The following is a 25397-nucleotide window of genomic DNA, read 5'->3' on the forward strand; positions in this document are numbered from 1 at the left end:
CAGGCTGGCCTCGAACTCAGAAATCTGCCTGCCTCTGTCTCCCAAGTGCTGGGATTAAAGGCGTGCGCTACCACTGCCCAACTGCTTGCTTGCTTCCTTCCTTCCTTCCTTTCTTTCTTTCTTTCTTTCTTTCTTTCTTTCTTTCTTTCTTTCTTTCTTTTTCTTTCTTTCTTTCTCTCTCTCTCTCTCTCTTTCTTCCTTCCTTCCTTCCTTTCTTTCTTTACATTGGGGGTCACTTGTTTAAGTGAACAGGAAATTAAAGGACATTAGTGCTATGTTTTTCAGTCTGGGAATTCTAGGCTTACAGATTGTATCCTTTCTTTTTTTCTGGCTAGAGAAAGAGCTTTAACAACAGACAAAGGCCAGTGTTGAGTCAGTTAAATTACATTAAATTTTATCCCCTCTGAAAACCTCCCTATCCCACCCCCCCCCTCCCTGCTCACTAACACATCTGCTCCCGCTTCTCTGTCCTGGCATTCCCCTACACCGGGGCATCAAGCCTTCACAAGACCAAGGGCCTCTCTCCTCATTGATGTCCCACAGGGCCATCCTTTGCTACATATGCGGTTGGAGCCATGTGTCCCTCCATGTGTGCTCTTTGGTTTTCTATCAAGCTGTATGAACTTTGAGGTGTGTCTAACAAGACTGTAAAGAATATTCTAATGACAATTATAAAGTACCTAAAAATAGATTTTCATTGACATCTGTTTTGGGTTTTGGAGTAAAGTTTATTACATCATCTTATAGGGGGAGGAAAGAGACCTTGTCTGCTTATTCTGTATATAGATCCAGATTCACAATGTGTATCTCAAGGCTTTGTTTGTCTATATTTTCAATGCAGCCGCACTCCAGGGTTCGGGAATTATTTTACATTCCCTCACATGTTTTTGTGTAACATAAAAACATCTTCAAAGATTTTTACCCAGCCATTTTTCTTCCTCCTCTGGCCCACAGACCTGTACCCAGAGGAACTTTAGTCAGCTAAATTCCATGGAGAGAATTTCACATAAGACACCATTAGTGTGTTTTATGTGAAATTAGTGTGTCATCTCCTCCAGCTCTTGGCAGTGTCTGGGGCCCCAGGGAGACAGGCATCCATCAGTCTTTGGCCATGCCCCTCCATCCTGAAGTCACTGAATGTTTCCATTGAGTAACTGTTCTCTCTGGACATCAACCTGGTTTCCTGACAGCAGCCTGTCCTAATTCAGACTTCTTTTTGTCTGGCCTTGCCAGGATGGAGTACGTTGTGACAATAGCAGGTCCTGTTCCTCCTTAATTCAGCACACTTACTGTGTAAATCAGCACACTGCTATTCTTTCTGTTTACCAATCTTGGTTAGGATTGAGCAGCTTCAGAATTTGATTGGGGACTTGATTTCACATGTTGTCCAACTGAGCAGGAGTGCATTCTGCACCTCTGGATGCAGCCAGCCTGCTCCCTCCAAGGCCATGTCTCTTCCACTTGCCTCTTTCCTTTCCCTTCTCCATCTTTCTTTCTGATTTATGCAGGCATTACAAGTCATGTAACTCCACGATCTGTAGCTCTGTTTTTTAATATTTCTTCCTTATCTTTGTGAAAGGCTCGTGTTGGGCTGAAGTAGCACAATCGGCTCTGGCCTGGTCTTCCCTTTGGCTGTTATCTTCTCGGCCACCCATCTCCTGGACGTTTTCCTTTTGGTTTGCTTTTGCCAAAAGAAAAGGCACAGAAAGCATCCTGAGCCCTTAGGAATTGCACTTGGTGGGAGCTTTTAAAGACCCTTGCCCCCAAGTAGTGTTTGTTGAGAAAAGTAGCTGACACTTGCTTCCTTAAGCTTTGCAGGTCTGTGAGCCTGGATATCATGTGTCTTGAGGAAGCTCTCTAGGATACTCATGCAGATGGCGTGCATGTTGCCCTTGAGGGTGAGCACATGCTGACAGAAGAGAGCTGGCAAGTCCTGCCCTGAGCAACTTTCTTACCTGTAATCTAGGTTTCTTAAATTTACTGGAAAGCTTTGATTCTGGTCCATTCTTCCTCCAAATCCTGAGAGCAGACATGATTTGGGAGATGCTGGCCATGTGACAGCTGTTTCTCTTTCCCTACTTATGCCATTTCCACATCTGATCTCAAAATAGAATTTGAGCCCTGGGGTTTTCTTTGATGTCTGTGGTCTGAGCTGCCATCAGAGACCATGCTGAGGTTCACATGTGCTGCCATATGGATGTTCATGGTCTGTGCTGCCACCTGAAGCCATGTTGGTCTCCATGGGTAGACTGCTACCATATTGGTGTCCATGGCCAGTACCCCAGAGGCCATGTTGATTTCCATGGCCCCGGCTGCCACCAAGGGCCATGATAGCTTCTGTGGTCCATGCTGTAGCAGAGGGCAGTGGTGGTGTTTGTGGTCTGCTCTGCCACCAGAGACCATGATGAGACCTGTGGTCCATGCGGATGCCAGAGGCCATTGTGGCTATCTGTGGTCCATGCTGTTACCAGAAACTGTAAGAGTCAATGATCTATGTTCTCGCTAACTGTAAAGAGCAAGAAAGCTACTTTTGCAGTGGTATCTATGACTGTAGATTCACAGTTGAGAAAGAGAATCATAGAAGGCTTCTGTGACAGTGCCTTCCCCTCCTTCCTAAAAAGGAAAAAGTAACAGTCCAGGCATGAAACTGTTGAAAAGAACTCTTAAAAGTTGTGATAGGGTTGCTGAAGTATAAGCTTTTCGTAATTGATGGCTTCTGACGGATGTAGGTGGGGAAGGACTCAATTTTCTTTAAGGTGTTGAACACTGGGAGTTTGACCATGCTTCAGTGACTGTGTGGACAACGCAAATTAGACTTATGGTTTTTTATGGGGGAAGCACAAGAGCAGGGGTGGATCTGGAAGGACTGGGAAGTAAGACTTGGGTGTTTTATGTGAAATTCTCTGATAATCAATAAAAATATTATGTTGGAAAAATGGTTTTGTATAGCGTTTAGTTAAAACAGTGAAGTTCTTACAGGTCTGTGGCCATGACAGTTCTTGAGGCACTACTACTACTACTACTACTACTACTACTACTACTACTACTACTACTTCTCCTCCTCTTCCTCCTCCTCCTCCTCCTCCTCTTCCTTCTTCTGCTTCTCCTTCTCCTTCTCCTCCTCCTTCTCCTTCTTTTTCTTCTCCTCCTTTTTCTTCTTCTTCTCATCTTTTAAAGGAATATAGTTATTAGATCTTGCAGCCATTTATTTTTAAATGAAGGTATTTACAATGCTTACAGAGGTACCTTAACTTGGTATGAGCAACCCTGACTTTCCATGGATTTCCTGTGCATTAACCTCACGTGGCCTCAGAAAGGCCTGGGAAATTAGCAGAGCACACATTGCAGTTGCCTCTGGGGAAGGGTGGTTGGGGTCAGATGTCATGATCTCACGGGTCAGAGAACCTTCTTTTCCAACTCTTTCATCTCTTCCTGATGTTCTCACTTATAAAGTGGTCTACATCGTTTATTACTGTCTGCTGTGTGTCAGGTATATATGACGGTGCGTGTTCAAAGGGGAGTTGGGGAGACAGTGCCTAGAGAAGTTCTTCTAATTTAGAGCAATATGAAATGTTTGGCAGTGATACACATCAGTGTGTAAGGTGCAGACTCAGAAGCCACCCACCAAGAACAAGCAATGTCTTTTAAGGTTAGGGACAAGCTGAGCCACAGAGGATAATGTGAGGGTTTGTCAGCATGCTGGCAGGTCCAGGTGCGAGGAGGAGTGCCCCATTTCTCTCAGGGTCTCTCGGGCTGAGCGCTATAGCCAGTGTCAATGGCCCAAAAAGTTTATGGCATCAGCCTCTCGCTTATATAAGTTTGGAACATGGGGGTGGTGGTGGCAGGGTACGATGATGTAGGAGGCAGGGGAAGTGTGGCAGAGGGTATGGAGGGACTGACAGGGCCAGTGGCAATGCTCTACCTCAGCAATGGCGAGGCAGAGGCAGGGCCAAACAGGTCTTGCTGAGTCACCCCGATATGGAAGTTACTGAGACCGGTCTCAAAACTTGAGCCAGGCTGGGATTTGTCCTCAAGGCCCAAACCAGGGCCAAAATGGAGCCCAACAAGGGAACCCATGGGTAATCTCAAAAGCAAGGTGGGGTTTAATCCTGACTCCCATTGCTCATACATGAGCTACCCCAAGCTCTAGTTCCCTGTTCTAAGGATGAGGTGAGAGCTGCTATTGTAAGTCCTCCATCAGTAAATAAAATAGTTATCCTGAGGTGTCCATCCCTGGTGTCTACCAGCTATACTCTATAAGCTAATTTGACATGATATGTGCAGGAGAAGCCATGAAAGGATTTAAGCAAGGGCCAGGGTCAGCCTCCTTACGGAGAGTTTACCCATCACAGAAGAGCTTTGTACTGGGCTTAAGGCTGATGTAGTATACTGTCTGCTTAAGCTCACGAGACAAGGGAGACAAAAGTTCACCACAGTTAAATTACACGATTCCAGTCTGTGCCTGTTGAACTTTCCTATCCCTGGCCTCCAGCTCTGCTCAGCTCTACAGGCAGAGCCCCATGTCTTCGTGTATTTGAAGTGGTCGGTGGGTGGAAGGCTTGTGGGCAATGGGAGCCTGGGATGTTCACCTAGCAAGCTCTTTCTGTTGTCCAGAATGGTCTGTTAGGACGCTCGTCTAGGTATTCAAACTCCTTTGATGTACGAGCCACTCTTGTCTTTTTGGCAGCTGTTTCAGAAACAGTGCCACAGTGGCCTGTAGAGTTGTCCTTGTGAAATGGCCTTGCCTTTCTAAGGCCTTCACAGAGGTGGTTCCTCAAGGTTGGCGTTTGCATGCCTGAGTGGACATACACTATCCAGGCATTTAAGCTTCATTTGAAAATGAAATGTGCCTCAGAGTCTGGAAAATTATGCTACATCTATCCTGTCCCAGTAACAATTCAAAATGCAAACAACATTCATGACTATCCTTAAAACTTAGACCTGCATGCACATATACCTGCATAATGTTAGATAGGGCGTGGCAAGTTTCACGGCATTTATTCAGCAGAGACTGTACTTACCATCAAAACCACATTCTATCTTAAGAGACATATTTATTGGGAATGTAACTTTTGGCAAAATCTTAAAAAGTGGTCAATAAATCAGCAAGATGGATTAATACTTGTTTTGAGCACTGCCACATACTGCCTTTTGTGAGCAGTGTATCTGTTAATATGTAGACTGCCAGTAATACATCTTTCTATAATTCCTGGTTTTGCCAGGACAGAATTAATTTCTTTGGCCCTGGGACCAGTGCATCTTTTGGGAGTGTTTAATGCTGGTGTGAGCCACCATACCTGGCATGCACCTGTTTAGTATTAGTTTTGAATTATTCATATAAGAAACTTGGGTAGTTAACTAATAGTAGAATTATTCTTAATAAAAGTTAAACATTTTTAAAGTTTGGTAAAACAGGAAGCTTTTTTTTTTTTTTTTTTTTTTTTTTTTTTTTTGGTTTTTCCAGACAGGGTTTCTCTCTAGCCCTGGCTGTCCTGGTACTCACTCTGTAGACCAGGCTGGCCTCGAACTCAGAAATCCACCTGCCTCTGCCTCCCAAGTGCTAGGATTAAAGGTGTGCGCCACCATTGCCCGGCTAACAGGAAACTTTAAAAAAAAAAAAAAAACTGCTAAAGAACTTGATTTTAATGTCATTTCAGTTGCAATTACTATGGCAATGACGGCAGGGGCAACAACTACTTTTCCTATGAGCAACCATACCCGGGAAAGAGTAACTGTGGCCAAGCTCACACTGGAGAATTTTTACAGCAACCTCATTTTACAGCATGAAGAGAGAGAAACCAGGTACAGTAAAGGCTAAAACTTTAGTTTTCTGTGACTAGATGGAGTCCTGCTGTTCGTCTTCAAGTTTCCCACACTCACACACTCACAGGATACCTGGCTGCTTGTTTCATTCCCTGAGTTTCCAGAGTCTTGTGCATATGTGCACACATGTCACTTGTGTTTCAAACAGATCTTTCCAGCTGTGGCATTATGACATGTCTTTTTGCTGTTCCTTACCAAGATGGTTAGGAATTCCTAATGCCTGACATTGGTGGTGCTTCGCTGTGGTAGTGAGAAAACAGGAAGACAGAACTGCATGCCCTTTCTGCCTCAATGTAACTTAAGTGTGGTGAGGGAGTGGTGTGCACAGAAGCTCCAGGCGGAAGTAGTGAGTGGCAGTGAGGGACCAAACATGTGCTTTGACTAGGGCAGTGGGAGAACTTCCCAGGTGACAATGACATTGGAACAGGGCTCTAAAGGTAGAACACAGTTCACACAAGGAGGAAATACAGAGAAGGACATAACAGCTGCTGGGTATCCTGAGCTGTAGCTGCTGTGTCACAGGCCAAGCTGGCCTCAGACTTTTTGTGATCCTCCTGCCTCTGCCTCTGCTTCCAAGTGCTAGGATAGGTGGCAAGGCTGGTCCATATCACTCTGGTAGTTGAAATCTTCCATCTTTGACATGTTAGTCTTCTGGCATAATGCAAAGATAATTCAGATGAGTTGTCTAGACACATAGTAGGGAAAACAACACTATAGACATGAAACAGTACTCACTTAAAAGTGAGAGGCGAAATGTGCTCTACAGTCTTCATTACTATCTGCAGCCCCATCAGAAATGCTTAGCCTAACTAACTTCATGTTAAGAGAAAAAACTAAGTAGCTGGACTTGGCTGTTGCTAGAAAAGCTGGACTTGGCTGTTGCTAGAAAAGCAAATGTTGGATCGATGGATATTTCTACATGTAAGCTTCCAAAGAATTTTAATAAGAACATACACTTGCCAGCAGAGTCTTTCCTGAGTTGGGAACGTTGAGTTTAAGACACATACCACGTCATCTTGTGCTGGAAGATAAAGCAGTGAAACTCTGGGCAGCACAGAATGCTAAATCCTAGTTTCTAAGAAAGAATATTGATCATAGTAAAGAGTTGAATCTTGGTCCAGTTTGAAAGATTTACTTAGTTTGGTCCAGTTTGAAAGATTTACTTAGTTTGCCCAGTAGTTGGTTTGGATAAATAACATATCTTAAATGGAAATAGAAATATATTTTAAAAGTCTAATTATTTTTTCTTTGAAAAGGCAAAAGAAGTTAGAAGTGGCTATGGAAGAAGAAGGATTGGCAGATGAGGAGGTAACGTAACCAACTATACTAAATGGAAGTGTCCCCTTATCAGTGTCAGCTGATGTGTGGGTTGGCTATGGTAGGCTTCTCCACTGAATATGGCTTCTTACTACGGTGTTGTCATGGGTACCTTAGGAAATGGCATTTGCCCTCAAGAACATACATGCTGAACACCATCCACAACATTTTGAGTATATGGGACAGGGTCCAGTGTTGGACACATTCTTCCACCTGTTCTAGGTGTGCAGGATAGGGTCCAGTGTTAGACATCATCCATGCATGTTAGTCTAGATGTGCAGGAAAGGGTCCAGTGCTGGACGTCATCAATCCATCCGTGCTACTCTGGATGAGCAGGACAGGGTCAGGCGGTGGACTCTATCCATTGACTCCTTCTCACATTTTTTTCTGAATATTTTAAAACTGTTTACTCTCTAATTAAGGTTCCCTTACACCTCACTGATGAATGACTGTCTTGAAATGGTTTCTTCCTTATGCCAACCAGTTTTTCTTCACTCTAAAAACAAGTCTCACCATCCTTCCTGTATGTGGTGGTTTTGGTGAGAGGTCATGCCCTGCTCCCTGAAGTCTAGGGTGTTTGAATGCTTGCTTGCCAGTCAGTGGCGCTGTTTGGGAAGGCTCTGGAGATGTTTGTTACTGGAGGTTGGCTGTGAGAGTTTAAAGACTTCAGCATTTCACGTTTGCTCTTTGCTTCCTGTTTATGGCTCAAACTGTCCTCTGCCTCCTGCTTCTCTTGCCACACATTCCCATCTTCGTGGTCTGACCTCTGGAACTGAAAGCCCTAGTGCACTCTCTCACAAGTCGCCTTGGCTGTGGTGTCTTTCACAATGCAGGCTTCCTTACCAGTGGCTGTTTCGCTCTAGCCTTAGCTCCTGGCACCTCATCCAACCCTGACCAATACTGAGTTACTGTGATTTTCCCTGCTTATTTATGGCCCCTTTCACATGCTATTTCTGCCATTTAAAACTTTCTCTTCTGAACTCCAATTATTCTTCAAGGAGCTTAGGTCTTATTCACTGGGAAATCCTAATCGCTTAGCTACTTGTCCTACATTCTGCACTAACAGTGTTTCTGTCCTTGTGATAGCCTTTAAATAAGGGACATCTTCTCAGAGACTAGAGGCTGTATGTGTCTTACTCAGCTTCACACCCCAGAGCAGGCAGAGGGCTGGGATAAATACTCTGGTAATAAGAGAACAGTGGCCCCCTTGCCTTCAAGGACTCTATAAGTGGAAAGGAGGGTTATCATTACCATATGCTTTGCCAGGGGGCACACACATACATGAAGAACTTGTATACATTATAGAGGCTTCTAGTATATATAGTTCAGGACAGAGTACCACCCAATAAGTATGTAAACATTACAGAATATAGCAAACTTTGAAAATACACAGTTACACTCTTTCCCAATATAGGGGCTCAGAAAAGACTTATGGAAGTTGTAGCAATTGATTTGAATCACTCTTGATGGGAAGAAGTTACTTCATAAATAGCACTGTATACAGCAATAGTGACTGCATGCTGAAAGTGGCGAGGGAAGCTGAAGGCACAGAAAGCTAGCTTTAGGTCAGTTACTAAGAAGAACTTTGTTTCCCAGATGGGAATGAGTTATAACCTAGGCTTACTGACCGTTCAGCGGTCAGAAGGATCTTGACCAAGTGAGCTAACCTGCTGCCCTGCAGCTAGCTGCCTTAGCTCTGTGCCATCCTTCAAGCTGGGCTCTTAGGAAGAAGGCAAACATAGACTTAATTAGTACATCTGAAACCCCATCTTCTCTTGTTAAATTTTATTGTGAGATAGTAATTTAAGGGCCTCATCCTAGCTCATAGAGAATGGTGAGCAGATCTTTCCTTATTTGTCTCATTAATATTAAAACTTTTTTTCTAGTTAGTAATAATGTGCTGATATAGACGTCTTTTTTGTTTTGTGTTGTTTGTGTTGTCCTGGACTCACTGTTAGAAAGGTTAAACACAGGATCTTGAAGTCTAGGGGAAGGGTACCAAAACAGATGCCTACATTGAGCACAGGGGAGATGCCACACACTGAAAGGTAGCCCGCACTGTACAGCAGTATAGCAGGGCCATGTCTCAGGGAAAGAAGGAAAGGAAAGAAAAAGGAGGATGAAGAGACAGGGTTTTTAATGTTTGTTCCTCACATTTTATGTTAATGAAGACCTGCCCATTTGTAGATACCAAGAGCTCAGGATTACCCATGTCAGGTGACAGAGTAGCCCACTGTGGCTAGGTTCCTGTTGTACAAGAAGATCTGGAAGCCTGGACTTTCTTATAAATTGACCTGCTTTTGAAAATGATGAGAGGGTTTCTTGGGAGTCAGGAAATGTCTGGGAAGGCCTGGCTTTGTGGTGCCCTCTGGTGGGCACTAGTGATTTTTTTTTCTTAATTCTTGTAAATAGCTTGTAGAAAATGTCAACTTCTTTTGCTTCTAAAAGTTTGATGGCTCATAATACCTGTTTTTAAACATCCCATTTTTTTCTGTAGAGATATTTTAACATGCCTGTATTTATTGTTAGGCCCTGTGCTAGCACCTTGAAGATGTTGTATAGAAAACAACAAATTCCCTCAACCTTGGTGTTGAAACTATCAGTATAAGGGATTGGAATTTCTTGTTTCTTAAAAAACAAAAAAACTAAGATTTCATAAGCAGTGTGGCTGTAGAGTACATGTGACACCCAGAGGACAGCCTGGGTATCAGTCCTCAGCAGTACTGTCTACTGTGTCCCATCTACTGTTTACTCCTTGTTGACCTAGAACTTACTAAGTAGGCTTGGCTGCTTGGCCAGCTGGTCTCAAAGATCTCCTGCTTGTGCTGAGCACTGTCCCTAGTGTGAGCTTGTATGTGCTCCATCACACCTGGCATTTATACTTAGATGATGGGTATTAAACTAAGTAAGGTCCTTGTGTCTTTGAGGTAAGCACTTTACCAACCGAGTCACTTTCACGTGTTGATTTTTAATGAAAACTAATACCCTTAATTCATTCTATAATAGAAAATGGTCTGTGAAATAGTTCATGAGTGAGCTGTGAAACCATTAAATTGTGGCAATTACAACAAACAGTGGCCAAGATGAAGTTGTTAGTGGAACCCTTTAATATCTCAGAACTTTGAAATACTCTTTCTGTTTTATAAACACCTTGGCATCTTGCAGATTGAGACTCGTATCCATTTGAAAAGGTATGGAATCTGTAATCTTGGCACTAGGGAGGGAGAAACAAAAGATTTTTCAGCTACAGAATGAGACTGATTCAAAACACAAGGGGAGAGTATATATTAACAAGATTCATCAAAAATGGATGTTTATTAATGGAAAACCAAAATTAGTGATTTGAGCTGCGGAGGAGAGCCATGAAGCAGCAGGAGGGGGGGAGATCACGGGGAGGGTCACACAGAGACCGTGGCTTACAGTACACACTCTGAGCAGACGCAGCAAGTACTTTCCATGGGCTGTAAAACTCTGATGTTGCTTCATCTGCCCCTGCACTGCAGTACTGCCTGAAGGGCTAAAGTCACTGAATAGGTTTTCTTGGGGCCAGTGTTCTATTGGTAATGCACACTGTGGGTTCCCCTTTTGTTGTTGAGGGGCTATGCTCTGGTAGATGGGAGCACCTTTCAGATACTCAGTGACTGATTGTTGTTGTTGTTGTTGTTGTTTTGGTGTTTGGTAGACTCTTGTCTGGATTGTAAGCACATTTATGAAACTGCCCAGTCAGGTCTCTTCTGTTCAGATGAGACAGATCTGTAGCTAAACAGAATTGTGCTATTCTGTAACCAGAATAGCACAGGAAATGTTTAAATCATCTTTCATATTCTTATGTTCACCTATCACATGTAATTAAATTAAGCTCTTGTATTACCATGAGGGACACAGTGCTAGAGTGCCACCAAGTAGCTTCTAAAGAAAACTCCAGTTCAGGAACTTAAAGCAAGCTCCTTGTCAGAACTGCCACCCCCAAGCATGGAGCAATTGGTGATAGGTTCCTGTAAGAGAAGAAAACATGGACCACACTGTGCTGTAAGCCTACCTTTGCCTTTATAATGAGATAGATGTGATTTCAGCTGTAATAAACTATCTAAAGGTAAAGTTTTTCCAACTCCAGTGTAAGTTCAGTTTACTTTTTAAACTAACTAGCATGTAACCCAGATATGAGTAGTTGTGATAAAGCAGTGTTTGCTATATCTTCATTTCCGTTATTGTTCCTACCCAGACACACACACACACACACACACACACACACACACACACAGTCCATAAAGTCTACTACTAAGGGTACAGACTTGACAGTTGTTTTCTTAAGACTTTTTAAATTCTTCCCTTGCTTAATAAATACTTGCTTTAGGAAAATAGATTATTGACAAATATATAATAATTAAGATATACCTCTGTTCATTTTTTTGTTTAAAATTATGTGTGGGGGTATGGATCTTTACATGACAGTGCAATGCTTGAAGGGGCCAGAGTGCGCTGGAGGCGGATGTGGATGCTGGAAGCTGAGCTTGTGTGCTCTGCAGGAGCACCACACATCTTAGCCTCCGAGCCATCTCCAGCCACCAGCATTACACATGCCTTTGAAACAGCCTGTTTTAAAATCATCTTTTTAAATTCTTGTTTAATAGAAAAAGTTACGCCGATCCCAGCATGCTCGTAAAGAAACAGAGTTCTTACGCCTGAAGAGAACCAGACTTGGCCTGGATGACTTTGAGTCTCTGAAGGTTATAGGAAGAGGGGCTTTCGGAGAGGTGAGCTGCTTTGTTCAAGTCACCACTGTTGAAAGTAGATGCTGTAAGATGTTTACATGTAGTTACTAGGCTCTGAGTGCTTGCCTAGTGTCCACAAAGCCCTGCCTCTGACTCAGCACCGTAAGAACCAGGTGTAATGGCAAACCTTTATACTCCCAGCATTTGAGAGATGGAGGTAGGAGGGTCAGAAGTTCAAGCTCATCCTCAACAACGTAATAAGCTCAAGACCGGCTGTAGCTCGAGACCCCCACCTCCCATAAATGTGTGTGTGTGTGTGTGTGTGTGTATGTGTGTGTGTGTGTGTGTGTGGTGTGTGGTGTGTGGTGTGTGGTATGTGTGTGTATGTGTAGGTGTAATTTCTTTGATATTTATAGACTCCAGGGTCCAGCAAAGGAGGCTGTTTCCACTGTCTCAGCATTTATGTTTGTGCCTGTAGGTGCGGCTGGTCCAGAAGAAAGACACAGGGCACATCTATGCCATGAAGATCCTGAGGAAAGCTGACATGCTGGAGAAAGAACAGGTGTGTCTGACGAGGGCTCAGAATAGTGTTAATGTTGAGAATGATAAAAAGAAATCCAGTGTGTTAGGTAATTACTAAATTTGATAGTCTGTTTTAGTGTTTTCAGTTCTTAGATTTAAATTTTAGTATCTTCAACTTTATAATCTCTGTGTTAGTTTGCTCAGTTGCTGTTAGAGAACAACACAGGGTGGAGGCTGTATCGTTCCATTCCAGATAGGTTCGCACAGGTTTTAGTTTCTAATGATTGCTTTCTTTGGTGACTGCAGGAAGGGCAGGCACAGGAGCACTTCTGATGCCTCTTCCTAGAAGAACACTAGTCCTGTCACAGCAAATAACAATCTGCTGCCTTTACAGAGTTACAAAATGCATTCACCCTGAGGCTTAAAGAGATAAGCTAAAACAAACTGCTCCTTGGTTGTGCAACTGTGTTTCAGTACTTTCTAAAACTACAGATTTCCTGCGTGACCCTTAGGCATGGATAATTGGAAGAGGTCTTTTCAAAATATATTCATCTAGGTGGCTCATATCCGAGCAGAAAGAGACATTTTGGTAGAAGCGGATGGAGCCTGGGTGGTGAAGATGTTCTACAGTTTTCAGGACAAGCGGAATCTCTACCTCATCATGGAATTTCTTCCTGGAGGTAAATAGTGGCGGGCTGACCTGTGCTTGTCTGCATATCAGTAGGTTCATCTTTGTATCAGTAGGTTCATCTGCATATCAGTAGCTTCATCTGCATATCAGTAGGTAGGTTCATCTGCATATCAGTAGGTTCATCTGCATATCAGTAGGTTCATCTGCATATTAGTAGGTTCATTTGCATGTGCAGCAGTAAGGCTGCTGGGTTGACTACCGAATTTTATACCATTGTTTTTCAGTATTTACTTTCAGAATAATGGCAGGTGATTCGGCCACAAATCATGTGATTTTGAAGGACTATTAAGCTGACATGTTAAATACTATCACTCTGGGTTCATGGTAGCACGCTGTAAAGTAAGTACAGTAAGCCTGTATACAGAACAAAAAGACAAGATGCTAGTTTCTAGGCGTGCTTGTTCACTCTTCAGTTCTGCAGCTCTGCTCCTGATAGCTCTACATGTTCCCCTCTGTACCATGGCATGCATTTTGCAGGGTGTTTGCAGGTACTGGGTGTTGGGGTTCGGGTCGCGGCGGACGCGTCTGCAGACACCAGGCACAAACAGCTCCACGTGTAAGAGGTTTAATTAAGGGGGAGTGGGGACTGCGGCGCAGGAAGAGGGGGGAGAGAAGAAAAAGAGAGAGAGAGATGGAGGAGAGTATATACACACACACACACACACACACACACACACACACACACACACACGTCGTGACGTATTAGGTCCAGGTAAAGGTGGGAGCTGAACCCAATGGATTCTGGGAATATGGTGGCCGTTGCCTTGGCGACGGGTCTGTGGACCCACCCATATCTGCCGCCGTTTCTGGATGCTAACACTGGGCAAGTCATGAAACTGAAAATCTGACATAGTCTATACATACAAAGAAAGTATAGAAGAGCATTCCCTTTAAGCTGGGTGTATGCTACTACATGCCCGTAATACCAGTACTAGGGTTACAAGCACAGATACTAAAATGCATAGAAAATGGACCTGAAACTGAGGCTTCACTCCAGTGAAGGTTAAAGCTGCAGGCATCTGCGAGTGAGCAACTCGGAGGCAGCTTTGTTAAGGAGGATGTTGGAGAAGTGAGTAAGGGGGGTGGGTGCAGGAGGATGAGATGTTCAAGGTCGTTCTTAGCTGCTTTGTGAGTTCCAAGCCAGCCCAGGCTGCCCAAGGCCCTAGCTCAAAAACAAACAGGAGTAGTCTCTGTTTTCATAAGTTGGTACTTTGTCTTTCTCAGGTGACATGATGACATTGCTGATGAAGAAGGACACATTAACAGAAGAGGAGACACAGTTCTACATCTCAGAGACTGTCTTAGCGATCGACGCAATTCACCAGCTGGGCTTCATCCACCGGGACATCAAGCCAGACAACCTTTTACTGGATGCCAAGGCATGTGAGGAGAGAGGGAGAGAGTCCTGGGCTTTGGCTGTGCCATGAAGTGCCGCCGGTGTCCTGGCTGCAGATAGCAGCTGTGGTTTAACTTCTTGTGGGTTAACGAAATTTCTTCTTAGAAAGTACAGAAAATAACTTCTGGAATAACTTCGTGGAGAAATGGCTTTGAAAACTCCCTGTTTTCCCTTTGTTAAAAAAAAAAAATTCTCAAACATGCATAATCTCAGATTTCAGCTATATGTGGTGTTCTAAGTTAGAATTTTTGTAATAACTGCATTAAAAGTTTTTTGGGTTGTTTTTGTTTTTGTTTGGTTTTTGGAGACAGGGTTTCTCTGTATAGCCCTGGCTGTCCTGGAACTCACTCTGTAGACCAGGCTGGCCTTGAACTCAGAAATCCACCTGCCTCTGCCTCCCAAGTGTGGGATTATAGGCATGTGCCATCACCGCCCAGTGCATTAAAAGTTTATAAGAAGTTTTTTGTTGTTTTGAGAGTTAACATGATTTGACTTACTAGAATTTGTTGTTGTTTTAGGGACATGTAAAATTATCTGATTTTGGTTTGTGCACGGGGTTAAAGAAAGCTCACAGGACTGAATTCTACAGAAACCTCACACACAACCCACCAAGCGACTTCTGTAAGTTTGCATTTTTCCTTTGGTTGAAACTTTGTGCTTTGAAACTTTGGTTGTGTGAGGAAGGGAAATTCTTTCCTCCCCGAGCTATGGCAGTTTTAGATGTAGGTGTGGTCAGTTCCCCCTCTGGTTACACTTGTGTCTTGTTGAAATTAGCATTTCAGAACATGAACTCGAAGCGGAAAGCAGAGACATGGAAGAAGAACAGGAGACAGCTGGTGAGTGGCCGCCTTCTGAAGAGTGGTGTACCCTGGCCCAGAGGACAGACACAGTGTGTCTCCGTTTCAGCAAACTGGTGCAGTCTGAGCGATGTGGGCCCTGCTTGACTCTAGGACCTAGGGTCACCGAAGGTCAATGGGACAGTGACTCCCGACTGTACTTTCTCCCAGTGAAGATTAAAGACTCAGACATTGTGGGACTTAGCAGAGCATTGTTTTGTTAAGTGAGAAACTGACTGGAAAGTGAGAGAAACTCATTAGAAGTTGGGAGGAGGTGTTGGTGTTGGTAGTAGAGGAGAAGGAGGAGGAGGTGGTGTTGTCCTTAGAAAAAGCTGTTGAAATTCCTCATTTAAGGATCTTTTAGGACTCTGACAGAAACTGAAAAAAGGTTGAAGTGGTTGCTGAGATGGGCCAGTTGTCTGGGCTGTCATGGGCCGAGCCAGCGGAGGGTCCACACTATGTATTTCCCCTGGCCAGCCAGGCAGATGATCCTGAGTTCTTCCCGTGCTGTCCATCATTTCATTGTGGTTGAAGCCCTCTCTGGGTGTCTCCAGCTTTCTTAGTTACCGCCCATGGTTGTCTGTCAGCTGCTAGGCACTTGCCCGCCTGCTGTCCTCCACCTTACAGATGACTCAGGTGCTGCTGTTAACTACATACACTAAGCTGAGAGAAGAAACTGTAGCTGCGTGTGCGTGTGGTTCACTGTCAGTGGAATGGTCTGGCTCTCTTCTGAGATAGTGGAGCTTTCTTGGAAGCAGCCTCTGTGAGTTAGCAACCTTAGAAGCAAGCAAATAGAAGAGCAGTAGAGCCTAACAGACTGCCCAAGGAGAAAGTCTTATGGAGCTGCAGCTACCCCCAGCACCGGCCTTTTCTTTCAGATCCCAAGTCTCTGTTTGTTACCAGGTCCTCTTGGTATCTTACCAGCTGCAACCTTCCTTTGACTCCTGTCTGGTTCCACTGTGGCCCTTCCCCTTACTTCCTACAGAGACCCACAGAAGAGCAACTTTGCTTCTGTAGCCAATGTTTTCTTTGCCCTGCTGGAGCATTTAACTCCTCTTCCTACAGCCACCAGTATTACAGCTAACCAAGGGGACAGGAGCCTGGGGTGTGGAACAGTGTATTAGTAGGCAAGCCAGTCCTTCAGTGTTGAATTTCAGGGCTATTTCTCACCCATGCTATTTCCCTCTGGGATGTAATGAATATAAGAATTGCTTGCTTCCTTCCTCTTTGCATTTCTATAGTTAACCTAGTTGTGAACTCTTATGGTTAGGAAAGTGGCTTTGACTTGTTTTCCTAGTTTCTTATACAATGCCCAACATATGCAGACATCTTTGTCAGTATTTGTTCAGTTCAAGTAAACAATGAAGCTGCCTACTTGCCATTCCCCTGGGACATGCTAGACTGAGAGGCAGCAGCAGTCTGGCGCCTCCAGCACAATTAAATGGCCTTTTGCATTTTTGAGCTCATTTGCCAAGTAGTGACAACCTTCGTATTCTAATAAACTTTCAGAGATTTAGAAATGTGCTTAGTTGTACATTAAGGAGAAACATTCTATTTGTAAATCAGATTTTACATTTGAGAAAAATATTACAGGCTTAACTATTTTTAAAGGGGAAGAAGCGAATACTGTTTAAAAAACGTGGTGCTCACCTGTAATCCCACGAGACTGAGGCAGGGGCATCCTGAGTTTTGAGACCCTGTTTTAAAAGTAAATAAAAACATAGCAGAGGATTTCTCCAGCTAACAGAGTGTTCCTATGCAGCAGCTTCTACTTGTGCACAGGGACTCTTCTGTTGGCTGAGTCATTGGCTCCGAGGGAGAAGCAACAGCCAGCTCATTGATGTTTGGAGCAGGAAATTCCTTCAGCCCACCAACTGCCAGTCTTGTGGTTCCCCAGGTCCTTGAAATGACAGTCTGCTGTCACAGGTGTCCACCGGTTCCTAGAGTGGTGCCCTTCCTTGAGAGCTGCTGTCTTTAAGAAGTCATTTTTGTAGGATTTGAAGTGGACTCAGGGCCCTCCTGGAACCAAAGTCCTGTGTTGTATGCATAGTGCCAGTCTCAGCCTCCTCAGTCAGCTTTACGTGTAACACACAGTCACCTACACTGAAAACTTGCCTCCTGTGTCTAGTGCCACCTCTTGTAGTAAGCCGTACTCAGGTGTTTTATAAGTGGTTCAGAATGCCAGTGTGACACTCTGCTTCTTCGTAGGCTTACTCCACGGTTGGAACACCAGACTACATTGCTCCAGAAGTATTCATGCAGACTGGCTACAACAAACTGTGTGACTGGTGGTCCTTGGGCGTGATTATGTATGAGATGCTGATAGGTAGGTTCTGTGTGTGTGATGACACACATCTCTTGTGGTGCCATTGTTTAAACATAATACAGATATTAAAGACAATAGAGCACAGTCATTTTGAACCTATTTCTCATGTTTATCAGAATTAAATACATATTGATAAATACCCAATAAACTGCCCGGTAATCTTGTGGTAGTAGTTAATTACCTTGGTAGTAGTTAATTGACTTGGCTTTCTCAAGTTGGAAATGCAGGGCTCAGATGAAATGAAGTAGGGTTTTAAATCCATGTAGACTTTATAGTAATTGTATAGTAAGCTGATGCATGCAGTGTTGCCTTAGAGCACTCGGGGCTGTTTCATCTCTTGTGGCACATATTGTAGGTCTGCTTGAGTTGATCACAAAAGCTGATAAATTGTTGATTCTCTGATGCCCAGGTTTTCCACCGTTCTGCTCTGAGACACCTCAAGAAACGTACAGAAAAGTTATGAGCTGGAAGGAGACACTGGCGTTTCCTCCAGAAGTGCCTGTCTCTGAGAAAGCCAAGGACTTGATTCTCAGGTCAGTGGCTCTTAAAACTTGACAAAGGCATGAATGGTCAGGGTCTCTGAGGCAGGGAAGGTCTTGGGAGGTCAGTATAAAGACAAGTTTTACAAAATTCAAACTTTAAAAAAGATTTTATTTATTTGTATGTAAGCGTGGGGGTATCACTTGCCCATGGAGGCTAGGAGATCCATTGGAGTTACAGGTGGTTGTGAGCCACCCAGCATGGGTGCTAGGAATTGAACCCAGGCCTTCTACAAGAGCAGCAAGTGCTCTTGGCTTCCTATTTCCCCAAACCCTCAAAGTGCAAACACTTTAAAAGAATTTTGTGGGAAGATGGTGTTCAGAAGAGAGAAGAGATCTTGTTGGACATCCTGGCGATATTATTAGCAAAGTGTCACTCCTGTTAGAGTGCAGGGACTCAGTGCGTCAGAGAGAAAGGGGGAATGAATGGATCCGGAGCTCTTGCCATAGAGGCCATGGGGCCGCAAGCAGAAGACGGCCTCCTGACGGCCGTGCCAGTCAGTGCCAGTCAGTGCCAGAAGGAGCGTGCATGGTGATGACCCTTGGGAATGGCCAGATGGCAGCATGTTTTATAAAGCTGCTAAGCTGGACATGATCTTTGACCCAGCAGTCTCATTTCAAAGAGTTTAATTGGGCATATATAACCGTGTGGGGTAAAGAGTTAGGTATGTTTCTTATGTTATTTTAGTTGTGAAAAATTGAAATTTATATGAGTCTTCAGCAGTAGCAGTGGCTAGAACAGTCTGATATCTCTGTATGGAGACCTCAAAAAGTTACCTCACAGGAAAATATTGAGCAGCATTACAAAATGTTCTTAGTATAGCCAGTGAAGAAAAGGTCTTAAAATAATTTTTATTGTGCTAACACAATATTACATTTTATTATTGTATTATTAATTTTACTACTACATTAATATTATAAGATGAAAAGTAGCTTTGGAATGTTTGCCAGTTATCTCTAAAGGATAGGTTTATGGGTAATTTGTACTTTCCCTGTATTTCCCACAGTAGCTTCAATATCTAAATTAAAATGCTTTCTAAAATCATTCAATGTATTAACAATTAGAGTGTTTGAGGTGAAAAATATGGTAATTGGTTTTCCTTTCTAGATTTTGTACTGATTCTGAAAACAGAATTGGCAATGGTGGTGTGGAAGAGATCAAAGGCCATCCGTTCTTTGAGGGTGTAGACTGGGGGCACATAAGGTAGGTTCTGCTCCTGAGCTGACAGATACCAACTTCTGCATTTGGTGGTTAGTGCACTTGTGTTTCTTCCAGACTTGTGGTTCTCAACATGATGGTCATGACCTTTGTGAATTGAATGACCCTTTCACCACAGTCACCTACGTCCATTGTAAACACAGATATTTCTATTATGAGTCCTAACAGTAACAAAAGTACAGTTATCAAGTAGCAATGAGAATAATTTTGTGGTTGAGGCGTCACCACCCCATGAAGAATTGTATTCAAGGGTCGCAGCATTAGGAAGGATGAGAACCACCCTTACCATGAGGCTGTATTAAAGGGTCACAGCGTTAGGAAGGATGAGAACCACCCTTACCATGAGGATGTATTCAAGGGTCGCAGCGTTAGAAAGGTTGAGAACCATCTTCGACTAAGCACAAGAAGCAGCTGCCTCCTCTGAGAAGTCACTGCGGTGCAGCTTTTCAGTGTGTCTTCTCTGGAGGTCACACTGCCCAGCACTTTGACGAGCCTGTCCTATATGTCTTTCATCTTACCCTGAGGCACTGTTAGTGTCTGGCTCGTGGTCTGAGCTAGAGTTCCTTGACAGAGCGTGCTGGTTATAGAAACAGTCACAGAGTAGAGTGTGGTTGCCTAAACGCACACTGCTAATTAAGACCGGAAGTTGAGTCACATAAGCCCAGGGCCTGCTGCTCTCTCCACTCAACTGAGTCTTCTTGTACAAGCGTGGACAGTACAGGCTTTTGTATAACCTGCTATGCTTAGCACCTAATAGATCCTTTAAATATTTGTTGAAAAAATAAAAAGCCTCGGGCTGGAGAGATGGCTTAGAGGTTAAGAATACTGGCTGCTTTTCTAGTGGTCCTGAGTTCAATCCCCAGCAACTGCATAGTAGCTTATAACCATCCATAATGAGGTCTGGTGCCCTCTTCTGGTGTGTAGGCAGAACACTCTGTACATAGTAAATAAATCTTTTTTTAAAAGAAATATTAAAATTTTTAAAAAGGCTGATGAGTGGCTGTTGGAATGGCTCAGCAGGAAAAGACAGATAATGAGTTCAATTCCCGGGTCCTTTGAGTAGAAGAAGAGAACCAACTCCTGAATGTGGTCCTCTACACCTGTGATGTGGTGGGGTTATATGTGTACACTTAATAAGTAAATACATAAATATAATTTAAAAGGTTTTTGTCTTTTTTTTGGGGGGGTTGTTGGCTTTTGTTTTTGTCTTTATTGTTGTTTGGGTTTCACTGTGTAGCCCAGGCTGTTTTGGAACTCACTCTGTAGACCAGACTGGCCTCAAACTCAGAAATCTGCCTGTCTCTGCCCCTGAGTGCTAGGACTAAAGATGTGCACCACCACAGCCTGGCCAATTTAAAAGTTTTAAATGACATTTTTAACTGTTCCTATAGTTAAATGTTTTTAGCATAAGAAGGCATCTTTGTGAATAGATTTTTTTTTTTAACCCGACCTCTCCTCTTAAAGTTTATAACTGACAAGCTTTGCATGCAGAGTTTATCACAAGTACATGCCCCCCCCTTTTTCTCAGATGTCTTTGTATTTACTAATCTTCACTAGAATTCTAGCCCTAATTCACTTAAATAGATCTGATCTCCCTGCGTCCAACTTTTAAGTAAAATACCTTCTCTTTTAATTTTCTTCTCACCTAAAAAAAGGGGGGGGGGCATAAGGTCTGGGACTGGAGCTCAGGAGTGGAGTACTTGCCTAGCTCTGTTGAGTCCCCAGTGCTGAGGGGAAAAGCATGAGAAAGTCTTCGTGTAAAACTTCTAAGTAAATGAAAACATTTTATTAAAAGAATCCCACTCAACCATCTTGACATCCACTTAGATGTTCAGAGCCACAGCAGACAGACACCCTTGGGTTTCCTGTGCTGTGCTGCAGTGGGCAAGATTTTTCTAGAGCTATTTGTTGGACAGTTACGAGTTCAAGATGACCATCACAGTCACACATAGTGTGTCCTCCAGAGAAGACACACTGAGAAGCTGCACGGCAGTGACTTCTCAGAGGAGGCAGCTGCTTCTTGTGCTTAGTCGAAGGGTGGTTCTCAGTCTTCCTAACGCTGCGACCCTTGAACACGGTTCCTCATGGCTGCTGAATTGCCTTTTGCAGGGAAAGACCAGCTGCTATCCCTATAGAAATCCGGAGTATAGATGACACCTCCAACTTTGATGACTTCCCTGAGTCTGATATCTTACAGCCAGGTAAGAGGTTCACAAGCATACCCACACTGCAGTCACCTGTGAGGTGACAGACACATCACCAATGAAATGCCTTTGCCCTTAGTTGCCTTTTTTCTCTTTCTAGTGCCGAATACCACAGAGCCCGACTACAAATCCAAAGACTGGGTTTTTCTCAATTACACCTACAAAAGGTTTGAAGGACTGACCCAGCGAGGCTCCATTCCCACATACATGAAGGCTGGGAAATTATGATGATCACAGTGGCCGACAGCCTGGAGAGCTCAGGTAGCTGCACCCCAGGCTGGCTCGGCATCAGCACCAGGCGCTCCGGGATGGTGCTGCTCTCCAGCCAGAGGACGACTGCAGCTTGGCAATCGAGGCTGCTATGGCTATGGGAATTGCTCGGCTTTTTTTTTTTTTAATTAACTTTATTATACAAAGGTACTGGAACAAAAGGAACGGACATTCCCTCCTAACTGCACTTCCTATGTGCATGTTGAGAGGTCCATCCTGCCCAAGTGCTGCGCTTCCCATTGCAACACTAATCCAGCCAGAACTGCATAGCACCGGCAGCACCATGGCAGCCTGAGGTCGCTCAGAGTGTCCGTGCTTCACTGCAGAGCCTGTGGGTCTAGAATCAGTGAGAAGCTATCTTCTGTAGCTGCTGTTAGAACATCTGCCCCATTGGTCTGGACACTGTAGGCTCCACATGAAGACGGTTGCTGTTAGAACATCTGCCCCATTGGTTTGGACACTGTAGGCTCCACATAAAGACAGTTTCTGTACCGGCTCCAAGGAACTTACGGACACTGACGTCAACATTAGAATTTCCTGTCAAACGCTCACGTAGACCCAGTGGTAGGAAGATAGGCTTCTGTCATGGTGAGGACATTTCTCACCTTCACTCCGCATCTCCAAGGCTGACGGTGCTGAGAGATAGTGACAATTGGTATGCACACAGGGAGATGTACCTAAGTGATTGTCAGCTACTCCATTTTAACAAGAGGGCATAGCATTGTTTTAGTTAAAGGATGGTGAGCTGAGTTTCAGAAATGACAATGAAAGCTGCTTGTAGAACCTAGTATGTTTTTATTAAACTATTTTTTTAAATGTCAACTTCTGATCAGTCCATGGCACTGTGGAGAGCAGAGTGTGACTAACTGTGGCTTTCTGCAGAGGCACCGTGTGTCCTGCTGGCGACCCTCTGTCCCCTTGATAGCACTAGTGCCATTGTTTTCCAATGAACCAAAGATCCTGGACAGTGACTGTCAGCGGGGAATGGAGCTCTGCTTTACCGGGGTGCTGCACTCCCTCTGCTCCACGTGACTGACAAGGCCAGCCCTGTTCACTGTTGCTCATCACTGTGGTTAAAGCCCATAATGAAATAAAGGAAGTGGGTGCAGGCTGGGAGGGTGTGACTGGAGCCCGGGCAGAAAAGTCAGCATTCCGTGAGGATCGATCACATCATCTTTTCTTGCTTAGCATTTTGATTCCGCAACAGGTTTCTGAAGAGATGTAGTTTTGTGAGCTGTAACTTCTCAGGGAACGGCTAATGCTTATCATCTGTGGTGTGACACAGTGAGGCTTCATGGGAGGGATGTCTCCTGAAGGGACTGAGCAATGCCTTGTGACCCCTCTTTTGTCAAGGCCAACAGCTCCTGATGTATTTTGGTGAGTCCTTTAAGGCCACCCAGTGTATCCCCTATCCCAGGTATTTGGAGAAAGCACTGAAAATGGTGGCTAAGCCTCCCTCATGACTAGCTGCCTTGCTATCTGCAGGGTATCTGAGCTTCTCCGAATTGTCTGTCTCAAGGTCCTTTTGCAGCAGAGACCCCTCCCACCCCCCACCCCCGACTATAGATAGGGATTCTACCTTTTCTTTTAGAATGAAACTTTTCTAGTGTGAGGGTGACCAGGTTGAATAGGAGACCTTTCCAAATTCTCTAGCTCAGGTGCGATAACTACCTAACTACCATAGGGTGGGTGTTGTCAGGTCCAGGTAACTGGGGTGGGTTGAGATTAGTGTAGAGAATTCCTGAGTTTACATTTCCATGATGTGGGGACAGAACACTTCTAATCTCTCTGTTGTGATTGTAAAAGCCATGAGAGGCGGGGTTGCTGATGGTGGAGGCGCATTTGGGGAAGTTTGCTTTGCTCCTTGTCTCCTCCCCCGACATTAACATGGCTACCCCTTCTTCAGGAATCTCTCATGGAAGTGTTCCCTAAGCTAGTGTAAAGGCCCTTAAAGACTGTGTCTCCCTGTTGAAGCAAAAATATGAGGCACAGTGCAAAGTACGCAAATAATTTGCAGAGATCCCCTGAGGCGACTTTCTTCCATTATACATTTCCCATATTTTAGGTGAATAATATAATTTAAGTGATAAAACCGTATTTTAATCAGCTGAGCATAACGACATTTTCTCTTAAGCCCTATTTTGAATCTAGGAAGTTTTGTTATAAATGGTGGTTTGGGTTTTTCTGAGGATACAGAAAATAATTCAGGTGTATTGGTTTCCTGATTGAATGGAGACTTGTATTTTTTCATTAAAACCTTTGTGTTAAAGCGGTTATTAACAGCTAAGTCTGGAGATGTATGAAACATGGGCTGTCCAAAGTAAGGTGTGACCACTTATCTATAGGTGGCCAATCAGCTGTGTAGTAAAAATGGAATATTAAATATATTCTTTGGCTGCTAAGGCTTAAGATAGGGCTCCTTTATTTCCATATCAGCATAGCTCTTAAACACACCTAGAACTCTGTACAAGCTGTACATTTTAAAATATCTTGAAGCACACTTTGTTTTGGTGTCGAATCTAGTCCACCAGTCTGTCTCTGCCAGCAAGAGAGATAGCTAGCTACCTATCTTTTGGCAGTCTAAAGTAAGTTACTCGAGGGTCAGAAAAGGGTCCTGGCACATCCTCTCTTTAAATTGTTAAAATTTGGAAAATTCAAAAGGAACTGTTTTGCTATGATCATGATTATTTCTCATTTTATTTCAAAATTATTTTCTCTGTAGAAGTGCACTTATTTCTGAAAAATCTTAAAGAAGTCAATACTTAATAAAAATGAGACTACTAGAAATAGTTTAGATTTTTATTGCAAAATGTGAGGAGATGAAGGAATAAAGTAATAGAAGTATATTGTAGTTTTTTTTTTTTTTTTTTTTAAGCAATATAATAAGCAGTTGTCCAGAACCATCAGGCTTCTGAGTCCATCCAGTGCTAAGAAGACTGTTGGGCAGGGGCATCGAGAGCCTCTTCACCCACAGCACAACGAGAATAAAACCATCTTTACAAAAGTTCTGTTGGTGGGGTGTTTGTTTGTTTGTTGTCGGGTTTCAGATAGGTGTTATCCAAAACCTAAATACTATATTGTGAGTAAAATTACCAAATAGCTATTACATCTGAAGGGTCACATCATAAAAAGATTAAAGTATTTGAAGTTTTGAATCAAGACAGTTGAACAAGTTTAGGTTTAAAATTGTTTGGATCTGTAACTGAAAACGTAAAACTTTGTAAGTTGTCATTTTAGGTACTTGCTGGGCTCAGGTCTTATGTGCAGCCCCTCCAGTAAGTCAGAAACCGAAGGCATCTGTAAACTAAAGATACTCATGAGAGGTCAGAGATAGGATTGACTCAGCCAACACCCACCATGCCCCTTCCTGTGGAGGTCACAACAAGGACTTGCCAGAGAGCGTCAGGCAAAATCCCCTGGATCCCAATAGCACCCCCTAGCCTAGTTATTCTCTGGTGTGCCCAGCAAGTATCAACAGTGCTGTGGTAAGAACAGTGGGAGCATGAGGTTGGAATTTGAAGAGAGCAAACTTGCAAGCTCTT

The 25397-nt window shown here is 43.7% G+C and overlaps 1 protein-coding gene across 2 annotated transcripts in view; it reads left to right on the plus strand.

Annotated features, from left to right (window-relative positions):
• Window positions 1-24852, plus strand: part of Stk38l (serine/threonine kinase 38 like) — a 58028-nt gene extending 33176 nt beyond the window's left edge. For both annotated transcript variants that reach the window (XM_031383905.1, XM_031383906.1), the window contains 13 exons: window positions 5658-5802; window positions 7080-7131; window positions 11772-11894; window positions 12331-12414; window positions 12931-13054; window positions 14290-14444; window positions 14980-15082; window positions 15236-15297; window positions 17506-17623; window positions 18033-18156; window positions 19271-19366; window positions 21491-21582; window positions 21686-24852. In XM_031383905.1, the coding sequence (XP_031239765.1) occupies window positions 5669-5802; window positions 7080-7131; window positions 11772-11894; window positions 12331-12414; window positions 12931-13054; window positions 14290-14444; window positions 14980-15082; window positions 15236-15297; window positions 17506-17623; window positions 18033-18156; window positions 19271-19366; window positions 21491-21582; window positions 21686-21813 (1395 nt within the window). In that variant the 5' untranslated portion in view covers window positions 5658-5668 and the 3' untranslated portion in view covers window positions 21814-24852. The remainder of the gene's footprint in view (window positions 1-5657; window positions 5803-7079; window positions 7132-11771; window positions 11895-12330; window positions 12415-12930; window positions 13055-14289; window positions 14445-14979; window positions 15083-15235; window positions 15298-17505; window positions 17624-18032; window positions 18157-19270; window positions 19367-21490; window positions 21583-21685) is intronic.
• Window positions 24853-25397: the final 545 nt, after the last annotated feature.

Source organism: Mastomys coucha, unplaced genomic scaffold (assembly GCF_008632895.1).
Source record: "Mastomys coucha isolate ucsf_1 unplaced genomic scaffold, UCSF_Mcou_1 pScaffold20, whole genome shotgun sequence".
NCBI lineage: Eukaryota > Metazoa > Chordata > Mammalia > Rodentia > Muridae > Mastomys > Mastomys coucha.